The 27,010-nt window shown below is 39.8% G+C and overlaps 1 protein-coding gene across 2 annotated transcripts in view; it reads left to right on the forward strand.

The window, feature by feature from the left end:
* The window catches only part of RANBP3 (RAN binding protein 3), a 68,595-nt gene extending 42,593 nt beyond the window's left edge, over nucleotides 1–26,002 (forward strand). For both annotated transcript variants that reach the window (XM_038163539.1, XM_038163540.1), the window contains 9 exons: nucleotides 9,067–9,186; nucleotides 9,712–9,815; nucleotides 12,147–12,225; nucleotides 13,131–13,233; nucleotides 14,100–14,224; nucleotides 16,438–16,558; nucleotides 18,139–18,281; nucleotides 20,579–20,765; nucleotides 21,635–26,002. In XM_038163539.1, coding sequence (XP_038019467.1) covers nucleotides 9,067–9,186; nucleotides 9,712–9,815; nucleotides 12,147–12,225; nucleotides 13,131–13,233; nucleotides 14,100–14,224; nucleotides 16,438–16,558; nucleotides 18,139–18,281; nucleotides 20,579–20,765; nucleotides 21,635–21,678 — 1,026 coding nt within the window. In that variant the 3' untranslated portion in view covers nucleotides 21,679–26,002. The remainder of the gene's footprint in view (nucleotides 1–9,066; nucleotides 9,187–9,711; nucleotides 9,816–12,146; nucleotides 12,226–13,130; nucleotides 13,234–14,099; nucleotides 14,225–16,437; nucleotides 16,559–18,138; nucleotides 18,282–20,578; nucleotides 20,766–21,634) is intronic.
* Nucleotides 26,003–27,010: the final 1,008 nt, after the last annotated feature.

The raw sequence follows: 27,010 nt of genomic DNA on the forward strand, positions 1-27,010 counted from the left end.
GCCTTCTTCCTCGTCCCTAATGATTGAGGCTGCCACTGATTGCATCCATAATTGTGCCTGTGTACACCCAAAAACCAAAGAAATGTTCCCACTAGCTGTGCCTAAAATATGAATTATCAATTGATGATCTTGCTCGTCCATATTTTCCCATTCTGGAATAATTTTGGACAATTTCCACTGGCTGGTACCTAATGCCAACAAGGAAGATTGTAAGGGTTGTTGCAATTTAACCATATCACCACCAAGTGCTGTCAATTTGTTCATTAATACTCCTGAATCCATTGTATTCAGAACCCCTAGTCCCATTCCCAATAATCCAGTAAGATCTTCCTTCTGTTTGGACATATAAGGCATATGCTTCTGCAGCCAGGTGCTCCAGTCCATAAGGGAGGTCCTTAAAAAAGGAGCACACTTGGGCCAAATGGCAGAGGCATTCACTTGCATTGTCATCTCTATCTGTTTTAATGGCCACTTTGGATTAATTAGCAATTTTTGAATTCCAGTCTTCTTAACAGCATACAGTCCCATTTTGGTAATTATGGGAACCATAGGTTCTAGACTAATTTGAGTAGTTGTGGTTTCTCTCAGTGTTGGTAGTGGTTGAGTTATTTTAACCCTGTCCATTTGGGAAGCAGTACAAAATTGAGTTATACTGTAATCCATCTTAGAATCCTTGATTGCACAACCTTCTATTTTGAGTCTAAACTCTGGACAATTGGTTAAGCATTTATCACAGCATTCAGAACCAATTTGAATAAGTTTCATGGATTTTTTATAAAAAATCCTTGATAAACGCATAATCACATCCCCAGATATCTTTCCTTTCCCACACAATTGCATTTGTAATTTTTAGCATCTGGTACAGAGACTTACTGGAGTCAGAGTCGTAGGCTTTCCCTTGGCACTTATATATACCAGTCACATTATATGCAAGCTGTACTGCATTAGCTGTGGCTATAGTGATAATCACAATGCCACAACTCTCCAGGCTACATCTACTTGATTATCCATTATAACTACAAACTTTTATTCTTAAACTATGCTTATCATTTCACCCACACCCTATTTATTTTCCCGAGAAAGTTTTCATTTCAGTTTGTTGTCACCTGGTGTAACTTTCCAGAGTCTCTTGGGAGCCTTCTTCACTCAGGAATGATGGATCCACGTGCTTTGTTCCTTAATCTTGATTGCAGTAAAGGTGGTGAGGAGCACTTGGACTGGTCCTTCCCACTGCAGTTCCGGAGTCTTCTCTGCAAAAGACTTAACATATACATAATTCCCAGGCTGTACATCATGTACTGGTCCATCTAATTCTCTGCTTTGAGCCCCAGCCACATGTTCCTCAATTTCTCTAAGTAGTTTGTTTAGGGCCACCACATATTTGTATAGTCTTTCTTCGGCTACTTGAGTGGGTGTTGTCCCTTCTTGAATTCAATATGGCCTTCCATACGGTATTTCAAAGGGACTCAATATTTCCTTTCCTCTTGGTTTGGTCCAGATTTGTAATAATGCTAATGGAAGAGCCTGAGGCCAAGGTAACTTCACCTCTTGTCTCAGTCTTATTATTTGCTGCTTAATCAAGTGATTCATTTTCTCCACTGGAATGCTTGACTGAGGATGATATGGAGTATGAAGTTCCCAGTCTATGCCTAAATGGTGGTTAATTTGCTGCACAATTTTTGAAATAAAATATGGCCCTCCATCTGAAGACATAGTGGCTGGGACTCCAAAATGCGGTATCATTTCTTGTAACAATGCTTTGGTTGTCTCCCACATTTTAGCAGTTCTTGTAAGGAAAGCTTCTGGTCGCCCTGAAAAGTTATCTGTTAACACCTGTTAACAGATACACCTGTGGGCATCTGTTAACACAGTAGGTGTAGGTACCTCCCCTTTCCTGGGTAGTTCTGAAAAATCAATTTGCCATTGCTGCCCAGGTCCATATCCTTTTCCAATTTGCCCAAGTTTTGGTTTAAGAATATTTTTGGGACTAGTTTGGAGGCAAAGGCTACATTGGCAAGTCACCTGAATCACTGTACTTTGCTAGTTTCTGGCTAGGATTCTGTCTTTCAGGTAATTATACAAGGCATCTATTCCCCAGTGTGTTTTCTCATGTTCATCTTTCACTAATGACCATACCATGTAAAAGGGGATCACAAGCCTTCCTTTCTCTTCATCTGTAACAGCCCACCCCTCTTGATCATAACTTGAAATTTCTTTCTCAATAAGCTTTTTTTCTTTTTTACTGTTCTTTGGCTTACCTTCAATAGAAATTTGTCCATCTGAGATTAAGGCTGCCTCAACTGTCTCAACAATTACCTCACCTTTAGCTGCTTCTTTTGCCCTTCTGTCTGCCACCTCATTTACTTCTTCCAATTCAGAGCTCACTTTTTGGTGTGCCTTGATGTGCATGATGGCTACCTTTTCAGGTAGCTGGACTGCCTCTAACAGTTTCATTATCTCTTGTGCATGTTTAATGCTTTTTGCTTGTGAGTTCAACAGTCCTTTTTCCTTCCAGATGACTCCATGCGCATGGACTACCCCAAATGCGTACCTCGAGTCTGTGTAAATATTGATTTTTCTTTCTCTTTGCCAGCTCTGAAGGCCGGGTTAAGGTAATTATTTCAGCCTCCTGTGCCGAGGTGTTGATTGGTAGTGATCCAGACTCTATTACCTCTCGTCTCATGGTTACCGCATACCCAGCGTGCCTTTTTCCGCTGATGATGTAGCTGTTTCCATCAGTGAACCAGGTCTCAGTGTCCTCAAGAGGGGTGTGCTTCAGATCCAGGCGACTGGAGTAGGTGGCTTTGATAGTCTCCAGGCAGTCATGGATCACCGGTTCTCCCATACTACCACAGAGGAAAGAAGCTGGGTTCCCAATGTTAGTTACTACAATTTCTACATCATCCTGTTCCACCATTATGGCTTGGTATTTCAGGAATCTCTGTGGGGAGAGCCAATGTTCCCCCTTTACTTCCAGCACTACAGACACTGTATGGGACACTAGCACAGTCATCTTCTGGCCCAGGGTGAACTTGCGTGCTTCCTGGATGTTCACTGCCACTGCTGCAACTGCTCTGAGGCATCCTGGCCATCCCTTAGCCACTGCATCCAGCTGCTTAGAGAGGTAGGCGACTGCCCTGCTGTACGGGCCCAGATCTTGTGCCAGTATTCCCAAAGCAATTCCCTGCTTTTCATGAGAAAACAAGAATGGTTTACTCACACCTGGGAGTCCCAGGGCTGGAGCTGACATGAGAGCCTTCTTCAGTTGGCTGAAGGGTTGTGTTGCTTCTTTTGTCCATTGGAGATCTCTGTTTCCTTCTGTAATCAAGGCGTATAGGGGTTTGACTAACTGTCCATAATTAGAAACCTGCAGCCTGCACCACCCAGTCATGCCCAAAAAGGTTCTCAGTTCTTTTACTGTCTGGGGCTTTGGGGTCTGGCATATTGCTTCCTTGCAATCCCATCCTACAGTACTTTGTCCAGCACTAACCTTGTAGCCCAAATAAATAACTGTTTGCTTCACCATCTGGGCTTTCTTCTGGGATACTCATACCCCTGTAGGCCCAAAAAGTTTAAGAGGCTTACTCTCCACTCCACACATGCCTCTTGAGTTTTGGTAGCTACCAGGTTGTCCACATACTGTAACAGCTGTCCTTCTTCTAATGGAGCTTCCTAAGATTCCAGATCTTTTGCTAGTTGTTCTCCAAATATCATTGGGGAGTTCTTGAACCCTTGAGGCAGAACTGACCATGTGAGCTGGGTTTTGGGTCCAGTTTTGGGGTTTTCCCACTCAAATGCAAAAATTTTCTGGCTGGCCTCATGGAGAGGAAGGCAAAAGAAAGCATCCTTCAAATCTAAAACAGTAAACCATGTTAGTTCAGATGTTAAACGAGTTAACAGAGTGTAGGGGTTGGCAACTACTGGGTCTAAATCTTCAGTTATCTTATTAACAGCTCCTAAATCTTGTACTATTCAGTATGATCCATCAGGCTTTTAAACAGGTAGAATAGGAGTATTGAACTCAGATTGACACTCTTTTAATAGCCCTGTCTGTAAAAAGTGTTCAATTACTGGGCTAATCCCTTCTCTCTCTTCCTTTCTCAAAGGGCACTGCTTGGCCCTAACTGGTTGTTTTCCTTCTTTAAGCCTAATTTGCACTGGGGGTGCATTCTTCGCTTTCACTGGTATGTTAGAAGCCCACATCCCAGGAAATACTTGATCCATTATTTTCCCATGAATCTCATCTTCACATTCAACTTTAGCCTCATTGGTTATTAACATCAGGCTTAACAGTTCCACATATTGTTGGTCCTTAACCTCCAAAGTAATCTCTCCATTTTTGAATATTATTTTTGCTTCTAATTGTTCCAATAAATCTCTACCCAAAAGTGCTGATGGACCATTGGGCATATATAAAAACTTGTGAATTCCCTGTTGTTTCCCAAGTTTATATTTCAATGGCCTACAAAAATAAGCTGTTTCAGATTGGCCAATTGCCCCTTTTACCATGACATAATCATTGTTACTGGTATTAAAGCTTTATTTAACACCGAATATGTTGCCTTTGTGTCTATCACAAATTCTATTTCCTTTTCCTTGTTCCCTAGTTTCATTATAACCAGAGTATCCTAGGGTAAGATCCTCTGGTCCACATCAGTCTTCCTTAACATGGGCAGCCACTGCCCCCCCTTTTTGGTCTCTTCTTTGTTCATTGCCTTTTCTTCGTTCTGGGCAGTGGTTCTTCCAGTGTCCAACTCTCTTGCAGAATGCACATTGATCTCTCCTTAGCCAAGGTGGTCCCTGCCTTAGTGGTGCTTGTCCACATTTCCCTTTTTCTTCTTCCCTTATTACTGCTAATAATTTTTCATCCCTTCTTTGCACTTTTCTTCCCAGTTACTAAATGCCTCTTTTAGCAAAGTCTCTAAATCTCACGCTGTCAGACCCTGTATCTTCTGTTTGCATCTAATAAACCCACTAGATATTGTATCCCTTCCTCAGACTCAGGATCTAGGGTTGTATAACCATGCATTGCATCCTGCAAATGTTCTGGAAATTCAGAAGGTGTTGTGGAGGGACTTTGCTTAATTGTATATAGGGCTGACCAGTTTATTGTTTTAGGAATTGCCCTTTCTAAGCCCCTCACTATGAACTCCTGATAATCCTCTAGTCTTTCCATATCACTAACACCATTAGCATTCCAATGTGGATCCTGAAGAGGAAATACATCCCTCATATCACTGCTTCTACAAGCATCTTCTGCTAAACCCCAAGCTACCTTTAAAACCAGTTGTTTTTCTGTTTCTGTTAGGGCATCCAACAACAGCTGGAGATCTGACTAATCAGGTTGATGCTGTTTAATCATAAAACTTTAATTTCTTTGCAACACCTATCAGTTCACTCTGATAATGTTTAGCAATCTTTTCCCAAACCTCTAAATCCATTTTAGAAAAAGGGATTTTAACTAACATTGTCTTCCCTTCAGGACTTACTGCCTCCCTCAAAGGTGTCTGTATAATTTTCTTAGTTTGTTTCCGAGTCCAGGATGCTATAGGATCCTCTGGAGTGGGCTCCTCTTGTTCACTGTCACTGCTTGGTAGTTGGAAAGATTTAGGAATAGTCAAGGTAGGGGATAGAGTAGAAGCTGGAGTTGAACTTGAAATAGAAGCCAGAGTTGATTCAACTGAGCTTAAAACTGGAGCTGGAGTTGAAATAGCTTTGTTTAAAGCTGGAGCTGGGGTTGGAGTGGGGGATGGAATATGAGCTGGAGTTGGGACAGAGGTGTTAGAGGGTGGAGCAAGAGCTGGAGTTAAAATTGAGGATGAAGTCTTAGGGGGTAGAACAAAAGTTGAAGTCTGGACTGGGATGTCAGGGGGTGGAACAAAAGCTGGAGTTGGAGTTGAGGGTGAAGTCTTTGGAGATGGAATAAGAGCTGGAGCTGGAGTTGAGATTATTCCCAAGTTTGCTGCCCCTCTCTGCCCCCCTTGCCTTCTAGGGGGTGGTTCAAACAGCTCGCCCAACTCTTGCTCCAGTGAGTCAGCTGGGTATACCTTGTCTGGGTGTGTGCAGTGTTGGTTTATGGAGCATGCACTACATCACTGCTTCAGCCTTCCCCTACTAGCCTCATTATCTTTTTTCAGGGCCAATACAAAGGGGTCAGAGGGAGCCCTGAGTCCACAATTCCTCTGCCACTCAGGGTGGTTCTGGAGGGAGAAAAACATGTCAGCATATGTCACCTCTTCCCATTTCTGTTCCAGTCTCAAAAATAACATAAGCTGTAACAAAGTCTCATAATGTAGAGTTCCAGTTGAGGGCCATCTGACCCTCTCTTCAAGCCTTTAAAGTGGCCACCACTGTGTGGAAAATTTCACAAGGGTGCTTTTATTTTCTATCCCCCATACCCTACTAGTTCCTTCCAGTGTGCCAAAATACAGCCTAAAGGACTACTTTTGGGCATCTCTTTACTCTGGTTGCTTCCTATTGCTCCCCTTCTCCTTAACAAAACCAGCACTCTATGCCAATCCTTACTGCCTCCTACTTTGCTTCTTGTCTCGCTTCCACCCAAAACTGGCTTCACAGATTCGTACAGTCCTTTCCCAGTTTTCTCACACAGCCCACCTCTCAGGTACTAAATGTGACTTTCCACACACCAGCTTTAAAATCCTTGATTCTAAATCAGCTTGATCAGGGAGCTGTGGACACTGGGCACATTCTCTGTACCAGTTAGCAGAAGAACGGTAATAATGTCCTGCACAAATCTTGCACTGCAATAACACCCATGCGCAATGCTAACCTCAAGATGTACCAAAAGCTGCAGGAAAATTCCCATAAATGCAAGTTATTCCATTTGCTCCTTCTCAACTCTAAATTCTCTACAACCGGTTGCTCCCAATCCAAAGCCACTAGTTCCCCAGCAAATGTCTGATATAAACCTTCTAAATAAACTCTCATTTCCCCTGTCTGTCCACCAGTTTACTGAATTCACAAAATCCCATGAGTTGAGTCCAAACCACTGAAGCAGAGGAGTTCCTCCTATCTGTCTGGCCAGATTGGATTCTCAGACCAAAACTACCCCTCTTATGATTCTAGCAATCAGCATCTACAAAGAGAATCCCCATACCTAAAACCACAAGTAAACGCTTATCAAAGGCTCCAAACAAACCAGTTATACTACTTTACACTCAATATGTTAGTTACACTTACAACTTTTGACACAAGGTAGCAGTGTTGCCTCAAAAAAGCACCACAGCTCCAAACACGATTTCATTACCACAATCATATTATGCCTACGGGAAACACTTTGTGCAGTCTAACATTATACAAACACACTACACTAAAGCACTCAACTTCTATATTTCACATTCCACAAACATAAACACCCAAACAGCAAAGCACCACCCCTACAATTTCTCAGAGTCTGAACCCTTTTAACGTTAACACCGGGTGTTATAGTAAATTCCGTCCCCTGTAACCAAAACACACACACACACACACACACACACAGTCACAGCGGGGAGGGGATTTTTATTAAGGGTCATGCATCCCGCTTGCCTTGATTTTCCCCGACTGTTTCTGTCACCTGAAAATGGAACCGTGGGTCCAAACTCTCACTTGTGTCATGCTAACATCACATCCCAAAAAAACTCTCACAATCGTTCTCACAGTCAGGACACATTCACACAACAGCGTAACAACTTTAGACCAGGATTTGCCCTTATGACTGCTAGCCCCAATTGGTAGCAAAATGGGCCCTCTATGGCGAAGCAAATGGCAACAAATGGATGGTAACAAATCCCATTCTGTTAGCAACAAAAGTCTGAGCTCAGTATGACAGTTCAACAACTCTTTCTGCTGACAACCACATTTCAACTGCAACTTCAGCTTCCGAGCACACTACAGAGGCACAAGTTGCGTGTTGGATGTCTCCCGTGACTTACCAATGGCCTTTCTTGATCACACGTACACCTTACAGGTCGCTACTTAAAACTGTTTCAATTTTTAAACATACCGTTTTGTCCAGAATTTTAGTAGTCAGGGGTCCTTGTCTGCTGCTGGATGAACAGTCCAGGCAGTGGAGCCCACTCTTCCAGGAATATATCGCGGGCGCCCTGAGGGTGTCCACGTCCCAAGGTAGTCTCACAGCCGAGTAGAGTCTCCTCTTGGCTGGTTCGCCAATTGAGTTGTTAAAACCAAAAGTCACGGACAAAGATTCTCTAATTAAAGTTAGAAAGTAGTATGTTTATTATGCCAGTGGTCAGCATGGGGGGGGTCATCCCTGAAATGAGTGACCACACCACACAAGGATTTTGCCTTCTATTTATTTCCCAAAATAATACATATGCATAACCCCAGCACCTCCCATCCCTGCTTTGTATTAAAATGAGGTTATTAGTCCTTCACGCATGCACAATTCTTCTCTTGAATGGGGTCAGTGGTCCCAGGGATGAAGTCAGGAAAGTCTTTGTCAGGTCTCTGTGACCCTCTGGCACGATCCAAGGCCCCCTGCTTCTTGATGGATTGACACAGAGTCTAGGTGCTAGGCATTGTTCTGCTGGTTTCAATATGTTCTTACAGTGGTTCACTTGCTCCATTCCTTCTACAAATGATCTCATAATATTACAACTAGCTTTAGCTTAAGCATCTAATAATCATTAACCTATCATTGGTGTATCTAACTTCAATATGATTTGGCTCTAACCCTCAGCTAAAATCTTAACCCTTTAAAATCATGATTCAGAACCAGACTACAAAATGTAAAACTGTCACATGAATTTTTTTTGGAAACTTGATATGAGATCTTGGGCAGCCTAATATGAGTTTGAACTTGGTGCTGCTTTACACAGAGTTTGGACCAAATGATTGTTAGAAATTCCTCTGAACCTTAATTATTCTTTGATTTGCTAGGAATAACACCTAAAAAAGAGACACTATTTAAATGCAAAACATGCCTTGTAGATCTGAAAGTGTTATTGACTTGTCATTGTAAATGAATGTGTGACTCACCTCGTCATAAGGTGTTTTTATTTAAAGAAACTCAACTTCTCTGGCTACATTTTTCCATTTCTTTAGGCAGCAGAATGTCAGAAAAAGGAGTCCAGCAATGCTTCAGACGATGACAGCTCTGAGAAGGCTGAACTAAATGCACAGCAAGCATTTGTTTTTGGGCAAAATTTACGAGATAGAGTTAAGGTAAACATGTTTGTTCTCTTGACTAAGAGTTTTTGAATATATGTAAAATTAAAAGCTATGAACACAGCAGAGTTGTCTGTTTCATAAAACTAGTCTTCTGGACATTTAATAAATGAATTCTGTTAAGTAATATAAGAAACTTTTTTATAAAAAATGCATCTACTGCAATCATGAGTAACAGCTAAAGCTCAGTAGAATGCAGTGTTTTCTCTTACATTTTGGGTTAGAATGACATTGAAATGTGGTCCTAAGCAGCTCCCATGCTACCAAGGCTTCACAGAAAAGATGGGAAAATAGGCTGAGCCTGGGCTTAAACTTGTGCATAGAATAACTGAGTTGGATTGTTAGTAACTCCTCTTGAAGACAGGTTTGCTCAGGTTTCCTAGCATGATAAAAGACAGTGTAATATTGGGACATATCTTGTTTTATTGTCGAAAGCATTTGTGGATGAAACTTTGTCTTTAGGTAGAAGGAGTTGAAAATTTTGTAATTAAAATTATTGATATATACTTGTTCTTTTTCTAGCTAGGAGATGAAAGCAATGAAACTGTTGATGTGCAGAATGCTGGCCTTCTGACATCAGATACACCTTCTGCAACAAACTATTTTCTACAGTACATCAGTTCCAGGTGAGGCTACAGGGAAACCAATATAACAGTTCTCCTTACTCTTTATTTTCTTCATTGAAAATTCTTTATAATTCTGCTCTTCATTGGATGCAGGGCTTAGACTGGGTCAGTGGGGACCCAGAATGAGATGGCAATCTTCAGATCTAGGGGAATCCTCAATCATCTCTTCAAGGGAGATGCATTTTATACTATTTATTTGACCACATCCTCACCAAAGCCTCTTCAGAAAACCAAAAAAGCATGACATAAGAAACATGAAACCAAAAAGCATGACATTCCTCTCATGAATGATCAGAAACAGTGATGGACTAAATTTGAGCTGCCAGTAGACTCTTGTGGAGATCTGCACTGTATTTATGTTGTTCAGTAGGTTTCATATATGATACAGATAAAAAGGAGAAAAGTTAATGTTTTTTCACTATAGTAAGCTTTTCAAAGTGGCCTGTATGAATAAGTAGGAGCCTAACTGTGGGAGGTTTTTGAGAGAACTTCTAAAGAATAACAATAACATCAGAAACATCAGAAGAAACGTGATGTATAGGTAAAGTGAGGCAGCCAGGAGAAAACTGCTAATCCTGTCTTATGTAGTAATGAGCTCTGAGCTGACAGCCTTCACTTGAGGCTAAGGTATTGATTCATGAAATCTGTATCTCTGTGAAGATGCTAGCTTAGTAGTAGTCAAAAAAATTAAGAAGTGTAAAGAAGAAGAAAACAGAAGAGAAAGAGCTGTGAATTCATGGAAAAATGTGAGAGGGAATCCCACCAAGAGTGATGAAGCAGAGCAACATCTCTGCTCCTGGCATAAGCTGCAATTCAGATTGAGGCAAGGAAATAATTGTAGGAAAAACACCAATACATGCTTTCTTTGTCTTTATATTTGGCATTTTTAAGATCCTTGTTCACCGTGAAGGAGGCAGTAGGCAGTTTTGCAGTCAATGAACTTTTTAATGATGAACTTTTCAGATGTTGCACTGGAGAGGTAGAGAACACCTTTGCCCTCTTGGTGCCAGGTCAGTGTCATTCCAATAGACAGAGTCAGACTTATTCAATCAGATTTGGCAGACAATAACTACTAATTTGTGGCCTTCAAATACTGGAATATTTTTTCATATTTTTCAACTCATATGACACCTACTGTCATTTTATTTGAGTCTTTACTTTGGGGAGATTTATTCATGGTGAATCAATTGCAAGAAACCTAGGTTTGAACTTGTCTTAAAAACAATAGTGTCTCCAAGGGGAGTTGGCTCTGGTTTTCTGCTGAGATGGCAAAGCATTATGGTAATCAGCTTGTAAAAGGAAACTCCTCCATTTGTGTAACACTGTCAATTCTTTAAAAACTGCAAATATGCTAGGTGGAATGGCAGATATTGGTAGGCCACATTGAGTTCCCTGTCAACATTTGGAGCTCAGAACTGTGGTATTTAATTCCCTTAGGAGGGAAAGTTATCTTCCACTGAGGATCTCCTTTTTTCTAGGAATCTCCTTAATCAGAAGTAGCAACTCTACATGTACAATTTAAAGGCTTGTTTGGTTTCACTTGAATCATGTAGATGTGAGTCCCCATTTTCCAAACTTGGTGAAATGCACGTAGGCTTGATTCAGAATGGTCTGCTTTTGTATGTTCACTTTGTGAGCAAGCTGGTGTCGTAGAAAAGTTTGCCTGATGGGAAGGGACAGGACCAATGACTTGTTAAGTCTTTTGAGTCTGTAAAAGAATAAAACTCTTGTCCTTCCTAAATAGGATAAAAAATCTGTTAATGAAAATACTAATGGGAGGAAGATGTTTATTCTGTAAGGAAGAAGTAAAGGCTGATATTTGATTGTGAAACTTCTTGGAGAGTCTGTGGTATTGCAGCTAGTCTGATAAAAGGCATTATTTATCCCTGCTACCTTTGCTTCATTTATGATCTTGCAAGTGCTTTTGTTTCTGTTCTTTCTGTTTCTGAGAGAACTGATGTAAAGATGTGTAGTAGTTCAAGACTGTACATGTAGAATGCTGTTTTAAAAAAAAGTATGTTACATGATTAGACAATAAGCCCTCACTTAGCATTCAGCATTGCTGTGTCAGTTAATAGTTATCTGAAGGGGAAGATTTTTACAGAGAAAAAATCATTTGTTGTCATTCTGAGAGAATTCTCGTTCTCTAAAACTAGAATGTGCTCTTGTGTTAAGTTGGATTAATTTTTACCTGGGTTTGTGTCAACCAGTGCTTACTTTCTTAAAGCCAGTGATAATCACTCACTTTCTGAGAAATTTTAGTAGTAGAAAATAAAAGAGGTATTATTTTCTGTCTTGTAAAACCTGGCTTATTTCTTGGTTTTTTTTCAGTGTAGAGAACTCTACGAACAGTGCAGATGCATCTAGCAACAAATTTGTTTTTGGACAGAACATGAGTGAGCGAGTCCTAGTGAGTATCCACTACGTATATGTTGTAATTTTGCCAGCAATTTGCTACGGATTCTCACTCAGGAATTTTGAGAGCCTTTAATTATACTTCTCACTTGGGTTTTTTCAGTGGTTTCCCTTGAAGGTAACTTACTTTGAGTGCAGCACGGGAAGTTCATTATGAGCTGTTGTCTGCCCAGCAATACTTTCCAGGATTTCCCTTTCAAACTCTCAGTGTAAAGAGATTCAGTGCCCTCTTTGTAGTGCATGTGGTTCTTGTGCCCAAGCTTTTTATGACACACCTTGTAGCTTTAAATGGCTATTGGAGTATAAGTATTAGGGGATATTTTATGTTTGTTCTCAAAATTGAGAGCAGTTCAGTAATGTGACTCCCCCCAGATGGGATTTCAAGCCCAGCAGTAAAGCAGCTGCCTCAGGACTGAGGTATGATTCTGGAAATGCTGATTATGATGTACCAACCTAAGGAATAACTTCTAGTACCTCAGTGTTTCCTGCTGTTGTTTTTATTCCTGTGCTGGAACAAAGTGGAAATGTTTAATGCTGAGTGTTCAGACCTGTCTAACTACCAAGCATGAGTTCAGTCAATTATGACATGAGTAGCTGTAGCTGAAATTGACTTGCTGTGTTGAACAAAGCAAGTCAAAAAGCTTCAAAATAAGGATTGAAATTTGGTATCAGTTCAAGGGAGAATAATTCGAACTGTTTTTTAGGTTGCACTCCATTCAGTTGCTTGGCTAAGGTAGTAGGATAGTTTTGACTTTGGAAACATGATGTCCGTGAGATTCTTTTTTTGCCATATGGTTTATAAATACAGGAGATAGCCTCAGTACTTGGTCATTAGTCCTGTTTAGCAGAATTAGTGTGTGTTTTCTCCCTTCTGTTTACTTCCTCTTATTTCTGTGATAGAGTCCACCAAAATCAAATGAAGGTAGTACAGAGAGTAATAAGGAGAATGCTGCTATAGAGTCTGGGTCTGAATCGTCTTCTCAGGAGGCCACGCCAGAAAAAGGTGAAAAACAAAATACTATATTAGGAATGGTAGTTAATCCTTTTTTAAATTACTGTATTTTTCAATATCCTGTTACTTTTCAAAAACATAAGATTTTTATGTTGCCTTTACTGTCTCCTGTAACCAAAGATACAGGCTGGATGTGGAAGTTGCTGGATGTTGTAGATCCTCTAATAGTAAACATGTGCAGGCTGCACTTTCTTTTTCATTGTCAGTCTGTGGTTGTGGGAGTATCTTCAATGGAATAAAATTTGAGGGAATTGACAGAACTGGTAGTAGGACTTGGTAGAGAACATAGGAGAAATGTGGCAAACTTTTTTCTAACAATTCTGTTTTATTTCAAGTGACTGAATTTCTGAGTCACATATGTATTGCATTGAGTGGGTGCCCCACATGTTGCTCGAACTCAGGACTGGTTGCTGGATTTTATGACTTGAAATTGTCAAGATATTACAGAAATTCTGGGAACCATGGGTTTTCTTCAGTAAACTGCTTGCAAGCCCAAATGCAAGTAGAAAATTAAATGCACTGTCCATGTAGGCACAGCTGTATGGCTGGCAAGAGTATCAGTATTGCTGGAGCATCTACAGATAAGCAGGTGTCCAAGCAAAGGTTTTGAACTATTGCGTGTATGGACAAAACTTCTTGAGAATTTATCTGTTTTGTTCCTTATGCTTGTAAAACAAGTGTTAAAAGACAAGCTTTAACTTCTGCTTTAAATTTCAGTCCTTTTTTATGTGTTCTATTAAAGTCTGATTTCTATACATTTCAAAAGGTCTGAAAATTCTGGTGTACTTGTGTGAGACTTTTATATATCTTACAAAATTTTATGCTAATCATTCTCAGACTCTCAAAATGTTGTTCAGCTAATAATATTTCAGAATCACTGGCAGAGTCTGCAGCAGCCTATACTAAAGCAACAGCAAGGAAGTGTTTATTAGCGAAGGTAGAAGTGATTACTGGGGAGGAAGCTGAAAGTAACGTGTTACAGGTAAGAAACGGATAGAGGAGCTTTGAGTTTGTGGGGATTCATATGGATGTTTGTCATAGTAACAAGTCCACAGATAGGTTGGATTTAAATCTATACAGGGGATCATCAGCCAACCCTGTTCAAACTTAGATGCAAGCACATCACTGGCCAGAGATCTGGGCAGTGAGAGATCCCATCCAATCAGCTGTTTAAACCAGGAAATTTCAAACCCCCTGTATAAGCAGGCCTCCATAATAAACCATTGCTGTTGTCACCTGGATCTCTGAGAGTTTGTGTCGTCCCTGTCTCTGACCCCACATAACAGATATCCAGTGAATGCACACCATCTGATTCCCTACAATTCAGCCTTCCTCTATATCTCTAATGTATTTTCTTGTGTTAAAATGCAAACTTTAGATATTTATATCAGATCCTTATCTATTAACTAGTTATCCATTGTTTTTTAATTGCCTTTTTCTGAATAAATTTTAGTGTATAAGCCATCCAGGTGTATCTTAAGCATACTTTCCTGAATCCATCACATAGAAGCTTCTATTTTCTGTAAGACCATTATTTGAAGAAAATTTAAATTAATTAAATATTTCTAAGTTCTTTAATTGTTGTACTACTGAAGATTTTCTAAAATTTGGAATGGGCTATTTATGCCAGCAGTCTAGTTTCTCGCCAAACAGAAACTATATCACAAACACTCAGGAATTTGGTTTGAGATACTTAATTGAATTAGTGATGTTGTAGAAGGCTATTTGTTCATGACTTGGACTGCTGCTTTTAATAGTGATATATTTAACATTGTAGTTATTCATTAACATAAATATACTTACTAACTCCAATGTATCCTTAAAAACATGCAGGGTTTTCATACAAAATTAAGTGGTATATGTATTTTTTCCCATCTCTCTTTATACTCCAATTATAGTTTGTTTTTTTCCTTGAGATATTTTGTTTCTCAACATTTGAATTGTATTATTTTCAAGGATAACTTTTTTATTCTTACAGACAGGATGCACTATTCTTCTGACGCCAAAAAGTTGCACTATCAGTATCTAATGCCTATCAGTTACACTTGTATTACCTTACAAAATGATACTCTGTAATGTGTATCTTCTTGGACTTCTTTTTACCAGACATAAATGGTCTTTAAATGGTTCTTCTGTTACGTCTCTTATGTAATTCAGAAATGTCTGGGTGCTTCACATAATTGAACAAGACACTTAAGAGATAAAAATCCTCTTTCACTTAGAAAAACCATACCTTTTGGCAGTTGTATACTTAATAGAGGACTGACTTGCATGAATATGTTGTAATTTAACAGACCTCTTGCCTAACTTTAATTCTTTTTTTCTTGTGAAATGTAATGCATTAAAATTCCAAATGGGACTTGTACAGACAGAACTACGTTAATGTTGCAGAAACATACAGAGCTAGATGCTTTGACATGAAGAAGATGAGAAATGGAGGGAATGAAAATGGAAGTATCTTTTCCACTTAGTGCATGCTCATCTGTGGGGAACTTGAGGGGTGATGGTTTGAGGTATAAAGCCTCAGCAGTAACAGTGAAGTTAGATTAGAGAGGGCGATATAGAGATGTTTGGCATGGAAGAAAAAGGGAGCTTGTAGGTCAAGATCCTTCAGTATTCCTACTGTTGGAAAAAATACGTACACCTTTTGAATTTTATAACCTCTGAATCCTCAGTTAATAACCTCAGTTATTAATGACTTTGTGTTTTTCAGGCTTTGATAATCAATTGATAATGAGCTAGCATGTTTGTTGATCCTTTGCTTCCTTACAGGAAGAATTTTGCTTTGCTTTCATTATATTTGCTGGGTCTTCCCAGCAACAAATAACATATTCAGTGATGCAGTGTGTACCTAAGGCTTTTAAAAGAATTGACTGATATAAGGCAGTCTCTTATGACATTAAGTTTCCTCTGTGAAAATTTATATCTTACCTGAAAATTACTTGTTGTTTTGATCTTGAACCCTCTTATTCTTTAAGAATATATAGCTTCTTTTAATAAAACTTGATGAAAACAGACAGCATATTTTGAGAAATTTATTGCAAAAGAGAGGATGACTGTTTTGATTTCCACAGTTATAAACAATTAAAAATTCCAGTATGAAATCTGAATATTTTTTTAATCAACTATAGGTGACTAAGAAATATATTATTACTTCAATCAACCAGTATGCCATAGAGATATTTTCTGTTACAGATTCAGTGCAAGCTGTTCGTATTTGATAAAAGCTCTCAGTCTTGGGTGGAAAGAGGTCGAGGGCTCCTGAGACTCAATGATATGGCCTCAACAGATGATGGAACATTACAGTCTCGACTGGGTAAGAGGAACCAGGGGAAATGAGATACTGGATGACAGTCATGCTATTTTCATAAGGTTTTTCCTTGACACACAGCAACATTGACTTAAGTTTGTATTAGCTCCAGCAACTAAGAAGCAGTTTGGACCTTTTCTTTTGCTTCAGTTAGTGAATAGTGCCTCCAAAGAGAGTATCTTCATACCCTTCTATTGCAGCAGATGTTCCAGTTACTTTTTCCCCCAATAAAAGCAAGCCATGTTTAGTAATTAGAATATTTGCGTAGAAATTTATGGTAACATCATTTAGATCTGGCTGTTTTGGATGGATTGCTTGTGATGAGGGGAGTCCGTTTGAATAGTGCACGATTGTTTAGACTGGCAGAAATGTGCATTAGCCTGAGATTATCTGCTCAGATACCACTGCTGAACTTTAATGTATTAACCTCTAAGGCTTCAGGCTAAATAGCTTTAGATATGACTCATAATCTTTAATATCCTTGTTGCAGTTTAAGCCCAGCCAGCAGCCAAGCCCCTTGCAGCCGCTTGCTCACTCTTCCCTCCAGCAGGATCAGGGGGAGAATTGGAAGTGTATAAAAGTTAGAAAACTCCTGGGTTGAGATAAAGGCAGTTCAATAAAGAGAGCAAAAGCGGTGCAAGCAAGTTGCAAACAAAGCAAAACAAATTAGTCACTGCTTCTTGTGAGCAAGCAGGTGTGCATCCATCTCCAGGACAGCAGGACCCCATCATGTGTAATGGTGACTTGGGAGGACAAACGCCATCACTCCAAATATCCTCCCTTCCTCCTCTTCCCCCTGCTTTATATCCTGAGCATGGTGTTTTGTGGTCTGGAATATCCCTTTAGTCAGTTTGGTCACCTGTCCCAGCTGTGTCTGCCTCTAACCTCCCACATACTTGTCACAGCGCAGCTGGTATGTGTCTGGACAGATAAATCTGGCCATAAACAGAGATCCAATTTGGCTTGACTAGTTTGTTAGAGAAAAGAAGTTAAGTCCCTAGGTGAGCAATGATAAGATAGATTTGAACTCAAACAAAGAATCCCAGCCAATTCCATTCAATCCTGAATGCAGACATATCCTTGGTCAGGGAGCTAGGCAGTGCAGAGACCCCGACCAATCAGTTGTCCAAGCATGGGAACCCCCTGTAAACGGGGACGCCGAACAAGAAACTGAGCTATTTGTCACATGATCATCGGTAATTTCTGTTGTACCTGTCTCCAACCTATGACCATAATGTATTACCTACTCCCATTCTCCTCATCAGCGTAGTAGTATGAAAAGCAGAAAATACCTTAGCTGTGTGCAAGCACTGCTCAGCAATAACTAAAACATCTCTATATTGTCAACTGTATGTTCAGCACAAACCCAAAATACAGCTACATACCAGTGACTGGGAAGAAAGTTAACTCTACCCCAGCCAAAACCCACACAAGTCTACATTCTCCTCATTTACAGTTGTGACAAAAGCCTAAGAGAGCTTATTTGTAAAAAGACTGAAACCTTTGTACAGTAACAAGTGTCTTGACTGTTTTGAGCTTCCTGATGTGTCTTTTTCCACCTAACTGATCTTGTAACTTGGCTTTAGTGATGAGGACTCAGGGGAGTCTCAGGTTAATCTTAAATACCAAGCTCTGGGCTCAGATGCAGATCGATAAAGCCAGTGAGAAGAGTATCCGGATCACCGCCATGGATACAGAGGACCAAGGAGTTAAAGTTTTTCTTATATCAGTGAGTACTATTTATGTCTTAACCATCCTACTAAAGTTGGTGCTTACTTAAACTGTAGCTGAGGTAGCATTCCATTTTTATTTGCACCCTGCACTGTCTTAACATCACCCCTGCCCCAAAGACAAGACACTTGGCAGATTTGCTTGTCTAAAAAGTCTTGCTGGTTGTGAACAAACACCACATCAAAGGCTGCCCTGGGAAGCCATGTTGTTCAAAGTGTTGCCCATGGAGTCATGGGATCTGTTCCACACATACTGAGACTCTAACTACAGTGTTTCATGCAGATTCTTTTCTGATTAAAAAAAAAAAAAAAAGTCATTATTTAACAGATTTTATGCTGTAGTTTAACCAAAATGAGATCTAGTGAAACTTTCAGCACAGGAAAACTGTCATTGTCTGCAGTGCAGGAGGATGAATAGGTGTGTTACTATAGGACACGAAATAACATGACACACACACACTGCTGTTGTCAAGGTAAAAAATGACTATTTAATTTCTGACTCCAACATTTATAGACTTCCAAAAGTGACAGTGGATTGGAGGGTGACAGTGCCACCTCTCCAACGACACTGGACAAACCAACAGTCCATCAAATTTCTCCTCCATAAAATAATGCAGAACATTTGTCACCCTGATTTTCTAAGACTTTGCTAAGCCTTCTGATGTTTGCATTCTTATAATAAACTTTCTCACACACAGTTCTGTAAACAACTTATGTTTTGCATTCTTTCATAGAGAAGAAGAAAATTGATAAACTCTTAGTCTGTCCAGTGTCATTAGAGAGGTGGCACTGTCACCCTCCAATCCACTGTCACTTTTGGAAAACTATAAACGTTGGAGTCAGAAAATAAAAGTCCCTCTTTTTGTTCACCTGGAGAGCAGCAGTGTCCGTATCATCTTTTCGTGTCATATTACGACAAACATTAAGTTATTTACATAAAGTGTGTGAGAAAGTTCATTACAAAAATGTAAACATCAGAAGACTTAGAAAATCTTAAAAAATCAGGGCGACATAGGTGCCCACTGAAAAGGAAACACTATGGAAACACTATGATGTCAAGAACATCATATTAGTACGTAAGGTTTACACATTTTAACTTCAATTTTCCTTTGATGCAGAGTATTAAAGCAGTAACAGGATAGGAAAAAGTGATTTCTGTGCTTACTAAATGGGGAACAGCAATCGCAATCAGAATTACTAAAACACTTGGGATCTGATCATACAGTCAGCAAGGGAAAAAGTTCATTCCCTAATGCCTGCTAAAGCACTAACAGATTTGGAGATTTGGAGAGGTCTGAGAACATTCTTTTGATTTAGACTGATTTTACACAAGATGCAAAAGAACTAGTGTCTTGCAAATGAATTAGTGTTTCTAGGAATCAGAAATTGAGAGCATCAGCAAATGGTCAGCTTTCCCTGTGACATTAGGTTTGTAGGGCTGGGATCTGGAGTCCCAGAATTGAAATTAATGATACCAAATATGCATTGATGAAGAAAAATAAGTGAAATTATTGGATAAGTTTTTCTCCATATTTTTCTAGTTTTGAAAATTTTGAATTAATTTGTCATCAGGTTATTCACTGTTGATTTTAGTATTGATAAAAAGTATCTTATTTGGAATTACTTTTTCATTTCAGTTTATTGCAGGGGAATTCTGCAGATACAGAGTTGACACATTCAAATGTCAGATGGGGTGGATGGAAACTTTTTTTTATGAAAGAATTTGGGGAAACTATTTCTTATGAAAGAATTTGACAGGTTGTCAAAAATTCTTCCCTCTGAAACAGAGACTGTTCAAAAAAATTTTAAATAATTCCCTGTCTGTTCACTGAGTTTTCTCATTTTATCTCATATTGAAATTTTATGCCAGTGCCTCATGAAAAAATTGGCTTGATTATGATTAACTAATGTGTGAAGTTGAATTATTGACAGGCCAGCAAAATTCTTCAAGATTTTAATTTGAAGGTCTTTTTAATATGAGCTTTTGGGAAGTGTCAGGAAAGCTATGTGATTTTTGTGTGAAGAAGGCTATACGAGATCAGCAAATACTGGGTATGTTAGCCAGAGAATGTTGGAACTAAGTAGGGGAATATACTCTCACCACCAGAGTGCTGTATATCTAATGTCCTGCTGTGTGTACCACAGCCCATTCTGACTGGTTTGAAAAACACTTTATGAGAAGACTAAAAAGTATATTGTGAAATTTGGCATGACTGGTGTCTATTATGTCAGCAATGGTTTATTGTGTTACAATTCCATGCACCTTTTTCTTATTTCTGAATGTTAAAAAATGCAGGCAAGCTCTAAAGATACAGGGCAGTTGTATGCTGCATTGCACCATCGGATCTTGGCCTTGCGCAGTAGAGTGGAACAAGAGCAAGAAGTCAAGAATGTAGCACCTGAGCCAGAGGTAACGCAGTCAAATGAGGAAGACAGTGATGATGATGATGATGTCATTGCACCTTCAGGATCAGTTGGAAGTGGTAAGAAAGACAATGGTGTTTCCTGTTTTCCATGTATTTTTCTGTGTCATTCCTTAAAGTAGTCTGTGCTCTTTGCGTATGTCTATGGAGTAGGACTATTGCATGGCTTTCCTTTTTGAATGCAACTACTCCTTGCTTCTTCTCCAAACTGGTGAAGGTCCCTGTGCTGCCTGTGAGTTACATGCCACAGTTTAGCTGAGGTTTTCTGTGCTTTTTATCATTTACAGGATTTCTAAGGGTGGTTCTGAATTTCATTTTTGCCTTCATCATGGCCAGGAGTTGCACATAAAACCTGAGATGACTCAGGATCAGTAGACAGCATCCAGACTGACCTTTCAGTAGGGAGCTGTTTGGAAAGCAGAAGGTTTACAAAGGGACATGGAAGGAGTGTAATGTTTTTTATTGCACATGAGGAGACCATTATTTAAGAAAAATACTAGTCTTCAGTTTGAGGAAGGCTTCCTTTTGTGCTCTCAACTTGGAAGTAATCTGTGCTTTGCTTTCTTGTGGCTGAGAACATAGAGCCTTTGACAGTCCTCCATCCTGATTCACAGAAGGGGAAAAAAAGAGGAATGAATATGAACAAAAGCAGTGGGAAGATTGAAGAGCTTGGAAACTGAGCTTTTAGGTTTTGGGATGCTGCTGGGATTCCTGAAGTAGATTAGTCAAGAACATAAAATTCTACAGTAGACAGATCTTAGTCTGGAGAAGGCCATATGCAAGGTGGGGGAGGAGGAATTCTACAGCTTTCATCTCTCATTGAACACCTGAATCTGAGACTTATGTAGGCTACTTGGGATGAGTCTCTTACTGCAAGGCAAGAAACAAAAGATATTTCTTATGACCAAGAACTACTTTTATTGTTTCAGGTCCTAATGATGAAGGTGATGGGCAGAACGTTGGCAGCACATAGCAGATGTGAGCCGATCTGCTTGCAAGGCTGCTATGAACACCATCTTGCAGGCATCTCTGGATACCCCAGGCCAGCAATTATTTCAGGCGGTTTTGAAAGCTCCAGGACTTAAGAACTGTGCATCTCTGTTCTGTTTGTTTGGGTTTTTGGTCTGGATCAGTAGATTCCACACAAAAAATAGCAGACTTGGAAACTACCTGAATGTGGTTTGGGACGTTGAAAGCTCATCATATTGATGAGCAAAAAAAAAAAAAAATCCAACCCCAAAACAACAAAAACACAAAATGCAACCACCCCAACCATGTCCCCTCTTCCTTGTAATTAAAATGGCACATTACAGCTTGTCACAGCTTTTCATTGGGACCTTTTGGCTGGTTCTTCAATAGTTCATGTCTTGCAGGTCTCCAAGATAGAACTTTTCGACGCAGTTCCAACTCGAATTCTGCTTTTATAACCCCTACTCCCCTTTACGCAGGGAATCCCAGTCCTCACTAGCTCCTATGCTCACTGGCTGCCCTTTTGGGTTCCTTTATTTTTTTTGGACTGTAGATGGGGCAGGTTATGTTTTTACCTTTTAATCCCAACATAGGTTGTGGATGTGGACACCATTGTTTGCTGTCTAGTGGGTTTGTAAACAGAAAGAAACAAAATATTGTGGTTCACCAGAAAAGTTTTTTTAATGAGATAAGAGACTTTAAAGTCTGCAGGACATTTTGCTAACTCCTTTTTTCTTCCCATTTCATTATTATTTTTTGGGGATTTATATTGTGGTGAGACTTTTTTATTTTAGTTTTTCAATAAGATGCTCTTGTGTGTTGAAAAAGTGAAACTATTGTTTTGTACTGTTCTTTTCTGTTACTATTTAAGGGAGAGCTAAGCCACTATATATAATAGATGTTGCATACAATTTTTCTTAGAAAATTTTGTTTCTGTGGCTACAGTAAAGTGCAGGAGGCATACAGGTTACACCTTCAGAAAAGTTAATGACAAAACGGCTGTTAGTCCCTGGAAGAATAAAATAGGCTCATGTAATGAGTTCTGCCAGCCATTAAAATAAATGTATAATAAAGCAGCTCTCATTTAATGGCTTGATTCAACAAGCCATTTAAGCACTTGCCTGACTTAACTGTATGTGAATAATCTTACTGAAGTCAATGCAACTCTTCATGCATAAAGTTGAGAACATTTTTTAAAATCTTGCTGAATTAATGGCCTTAAATAGAAAATTTAACTTCTAAACCCTTCCTGTCCCTGTTCCATTTCCTGAAGTCTTGCAGCATGAAGAAAAAAGGTAATACTGCCAGCCTTGAGTAGTTTGGGCTGAAGGTTATTGTATTCGGTTCCACCACAAATAAAAGCAAAAATGTGGTTTTCTGTGTGCAATTCTGAAGTACTCCTACTGTAACCATACCTCTTTTTTTTTTTTTTTTTTTTTTTTGCTTTGGGTGTTTTTTAATCATTTGAGCCTTTTGTGTGAAAGTTGAGTTTTATTTTCTTATGGTATGTTCTTATGGAAACATATGGTATGTTCTTGTCCAGCAAGGTTGGAATTTGGTAGTCACCAGGTCACTTTCACTTTAAATTCCCCAAATTGTTCTATTTCCTTTATAAATAGTTTGCTGATAGGTAATTTCTGACTTGCATGCTTGCTCTTTTGTAGGTTACCGATCTAAAATGCATCACCTAAAAGAAAATAAAAGGGGAAGAAGCATTTGATGTAGCATGAATTGAAAACAGAAACCCAGGTTATAGCACAAAATCAACTTTGAAATTTAATATTCAAATAGCAAAACAGTCCATATTGCCTCTATTTTAATGAAACACACTTTTCACTGGCAGTCAAGAACAAGTCTTCCCCTGTTTTCTGTTGTTAATCACCACTGAAGACTGATGCTGTTGGGACAGAGGGTGCTTGCCCTTTTCCTGGTAGCCAGTTGAATGAACATCTGTGATTACTTACCTGGCAATTGAAAAGGGCTAATGATAAGCTGTGCCACTGCATCTTGATCTCTCTGGATTGTCTGCTCATGTCTTTTGCATTTTGGTTTTCTTTTTTCCTCCTTAGGGTTATGGGGTTTTTTACCAATGAACAGACCTGTTGCTGCACCCCCTACTCTTGGCATGCTTCAACAGGAACATGGCAGATTCCTTAAGTACCCACCACACAATTGTTTCTGCATCACAAGGTCTGAGGACTTTAGAGTAAGTGATCTGCATTTTGGATCTGGGATCTTTTTACATGGCTGAGATACTCAGATTTAAACTACTCTTTTCAAAAACCCTTGCACCATTAAGCTGTTTCTTGTCAGCGGCTTGTTCATAAGGAAAGTTAATAAGGTGTCTTGGCCTGCACGGCATAACTTCTGTGAAAACAGGCATTATTTTCTGGTCCCAGGCTCTGTGGTGTCCATGCTGAGTCTCACTTTGAAGTGTTTTACCTAAAATGCAATTGATAGTGCATGAAGATTCAGAAATATTGAATTAGCATGCTTGCTTTGGGGTTTGATGGTACACAATCACCTACAGCTTTTTAAAAATTTTGGCAACTATTTACTGATGCAGATTTTATTTTTAGCTAGAAGCTTTGCATAAATGTTTATAGTGAAGGCAGAAATGTTGCTGTGCATCCCAGCAGAATTGTGTTGCTGTGCATCCCAACAGAATTGGCAGTGGGTTGAGTTCAGGCCCTGCCCAGCAAAATACAGTTAGCCAAAGCAAAACCCTGAGTTAGCTCTCTGCTTTAAGCCTTAGTAAGCCAGTGACAGGCAAAACTGGATAATGCCCATGTGTCTCAAAAGATCTATGTAAGACTGTCATATCAAAATGTACATGGGAATTACATTAAAACCTGTGTCAGCAAGCAAGCAAGCAGAACATCTTGAGCCCTGCGTTGTGTTTCCTGTACCAAGCAGCGGCTGTTCGAGGGGAGGGTAATGGTGACCAGCTCTGTTGCCTTACAGCAGTCTTCCCCTTGATCATGCTCGTGCTCCATCTTTCCCCTTAGGCCTCTTGTTAACTTTTGTGTGGTGTTGACAATTCCTGTATAACCTGTTGGCTGCTGACCCACACAGGTACAGCCTTTCAGGTTTCCAAGTGGAAAAAAATACTGAAGAGTGTAGTAAAGTTGAACATGCTTGCTGATGACTCAACAGTGTACTCTGGCAACCAGGAGGGCCAGCCATGTCCATGGATGGCATCAGGCATACTGGGCTAGAGAGGGGATTGTGTCTCTCTGCTCTGCTCTGGAGCAGCCTCACCTTGAGCTCTGGGGGCAGTTTTGGGCACCACAGTATAAAAAAAGACATGAAGCTAGTAGAGAAGTGTCCAAAGAAGGGCCACAAGGATGGGGAAGGGTCTAGAGGGGAAGCTGTATGAGGAGCTGCTGAGGGCACTTGGTTTGGTCAGCCTGGAGATGGGGAGAAAGAATAAGGAGAGATCTCAATGCAGTCTTCAACCTCCTCATGAGAGAAGCTTAGGGGAAGGTCTGTACACTCTCATGACCAATGACAGAGCTTGAGGAAGCAGCATGGAGCTGAGTCAGGGGAGGTTTAGCTTGGATATCAGGAAGTTTTCCACCCAGAGGGTGATTTTAGAACTGGAATGGGCTCCTCAGGGCAGTGGTCACATTACCAAGCCTGAATTCAAGAAGCATTTGGACAGTAGTTCAGTCATAGGGTGGGGTGCAGGGCCAGGAGCTGAATTTGATGATCCTAATGGGTCCCTTCCAACTCATCGTGCTCTATGATTCCATGAAAATGTTAGAATGGTGATGTCACTGAAACCAGAACTAAGCCTCTTATCCATAAAATGGCAAAAAATGAAAAAAAATATGACACCCACAGGAAACACAAACATTAAGGTAAGAGAATGTTGTCATTACAGCATCTTTCTTTAGTTCAGTTCCTGGTTAATTGCTTTAGGAAAGACAGAGCAGGAAATGATCTAAATAAATGAGTCCTCAGCCATCCTGCAGTAGAACTAGGGTGGGAAATGAGCAGATTGTTAGAAGCCTGCAGGAATAAAAACCGTCCAACTTTGTAATGGGTCCTCTCTGTTCCCCGAAATATCAATTGATGCCATTGCTTAGGTGTTACTGCCATTAAATGACTGCTCCTAACACATCCCATTCTGCAGTTCAGCTGGTCTCTTGCTCTCCCAGTGAGTGTAGAAAATGGTTTATTTACTTCCTAGAAACATGTTACATATTTCAAAATTTACCATATTTCCCATAATCTTCTCTAGTTTTAGGAATTCCATTTACGATAATTGCTATAATTTGTCATAAAAGACTTTATTAAACTGACTTTTCACTGTGTGCTTTTTCTCCCGTTGTTACTTGGTCTTTCTGTCCACTGACTGGCTTAAATTGAACTCTATTCCATTCTGTGGGTAACAGATTTTCAGACAGGATGTTACAAAGGTGGTTTAATTTTTTTTGAAGGGTTTCTTTTTTTCCCTCCTGTGAAATCATCACAGACCAACACAGGTGCAAGAGAGAATTGCTAAATCAGACAGTCAGCCTTGATTCTTTTCTGCTAGGTGAAAGTACAGCTATCTCATTAAGAAATGCTTACAGAAAATTTCTGTAAATAAAAGTCTCATTTGAAGGTAGTATTCAGAGCTCTCTTTTGGCTACCTACTTCTAAGAACTCCTTTCCAAAACTTGTCCTTTTGTAAAGATACAAAAGCTGAATTTGTCACTGAGAACACTGGTAATTTTGTTGCATGGGTGTGCAGTGAATGCCTTTTCTCCAGGGTTATCTGTGAATTAAATGTGGGGTTATTTTAAATGAACCACTCCTGATCAAATTCTGGTAGCTTACCTTCAGCTTCTAATGGAACTGGAAAAGCCAAGTGGTGATGTTATGTTTGATTTCCTTCTCCTGTTCCAGAGACCAGGAGGTATCATTGGGAGCCCCCCCCTGCAGGGTGTCTACTGCTGGTAACTGAGCATCCATGTGCTGACTGTACACTGTCCTCTGAAAAGCAGCTTACTGTTTGTATCCATTTAGCAGACACGATAAATTCCTGTTCCAGAGAATTCAGAGCACAAATTCTGCTGCAGCCAGGAGATCTATTGGACAAGGCCCTACAAAAGGCTCCCGAGAGGGAAGGATGGGGTAATGTTTTGAATGCAATTTGCTGATGGATGGTTCTGCTATTTTTGAAAAGGTTTTTGAGATAGAAGAAACCCCAATTGTGAGAAATGATGCTCATTTTCAAAATTTAGAAGGTTTATTAAAACCTTATCAAAAAGTACAACAGAAGACTGAATAGAGAAAATAATACAGCGCGCCAGGAGCAAAGGATTCTGTCACCATCTGCTCATCCA

The sequence above is a fragment of the Motacilla alba genome, chromosome 28 (genome assembly GCF_015832195.1).
Source record: "Motacilla alba alba isolate MOTALB_02 chromosome 28, Motacilla_alba_V1.0_pri, whole genome shotgun sequence".
Taxonomy (NCBI): Eukaryota; Metazoa; Chordata; class Aves; order Passeriformes; family Motacillidae; genus Motacilla; species Motacilla alba.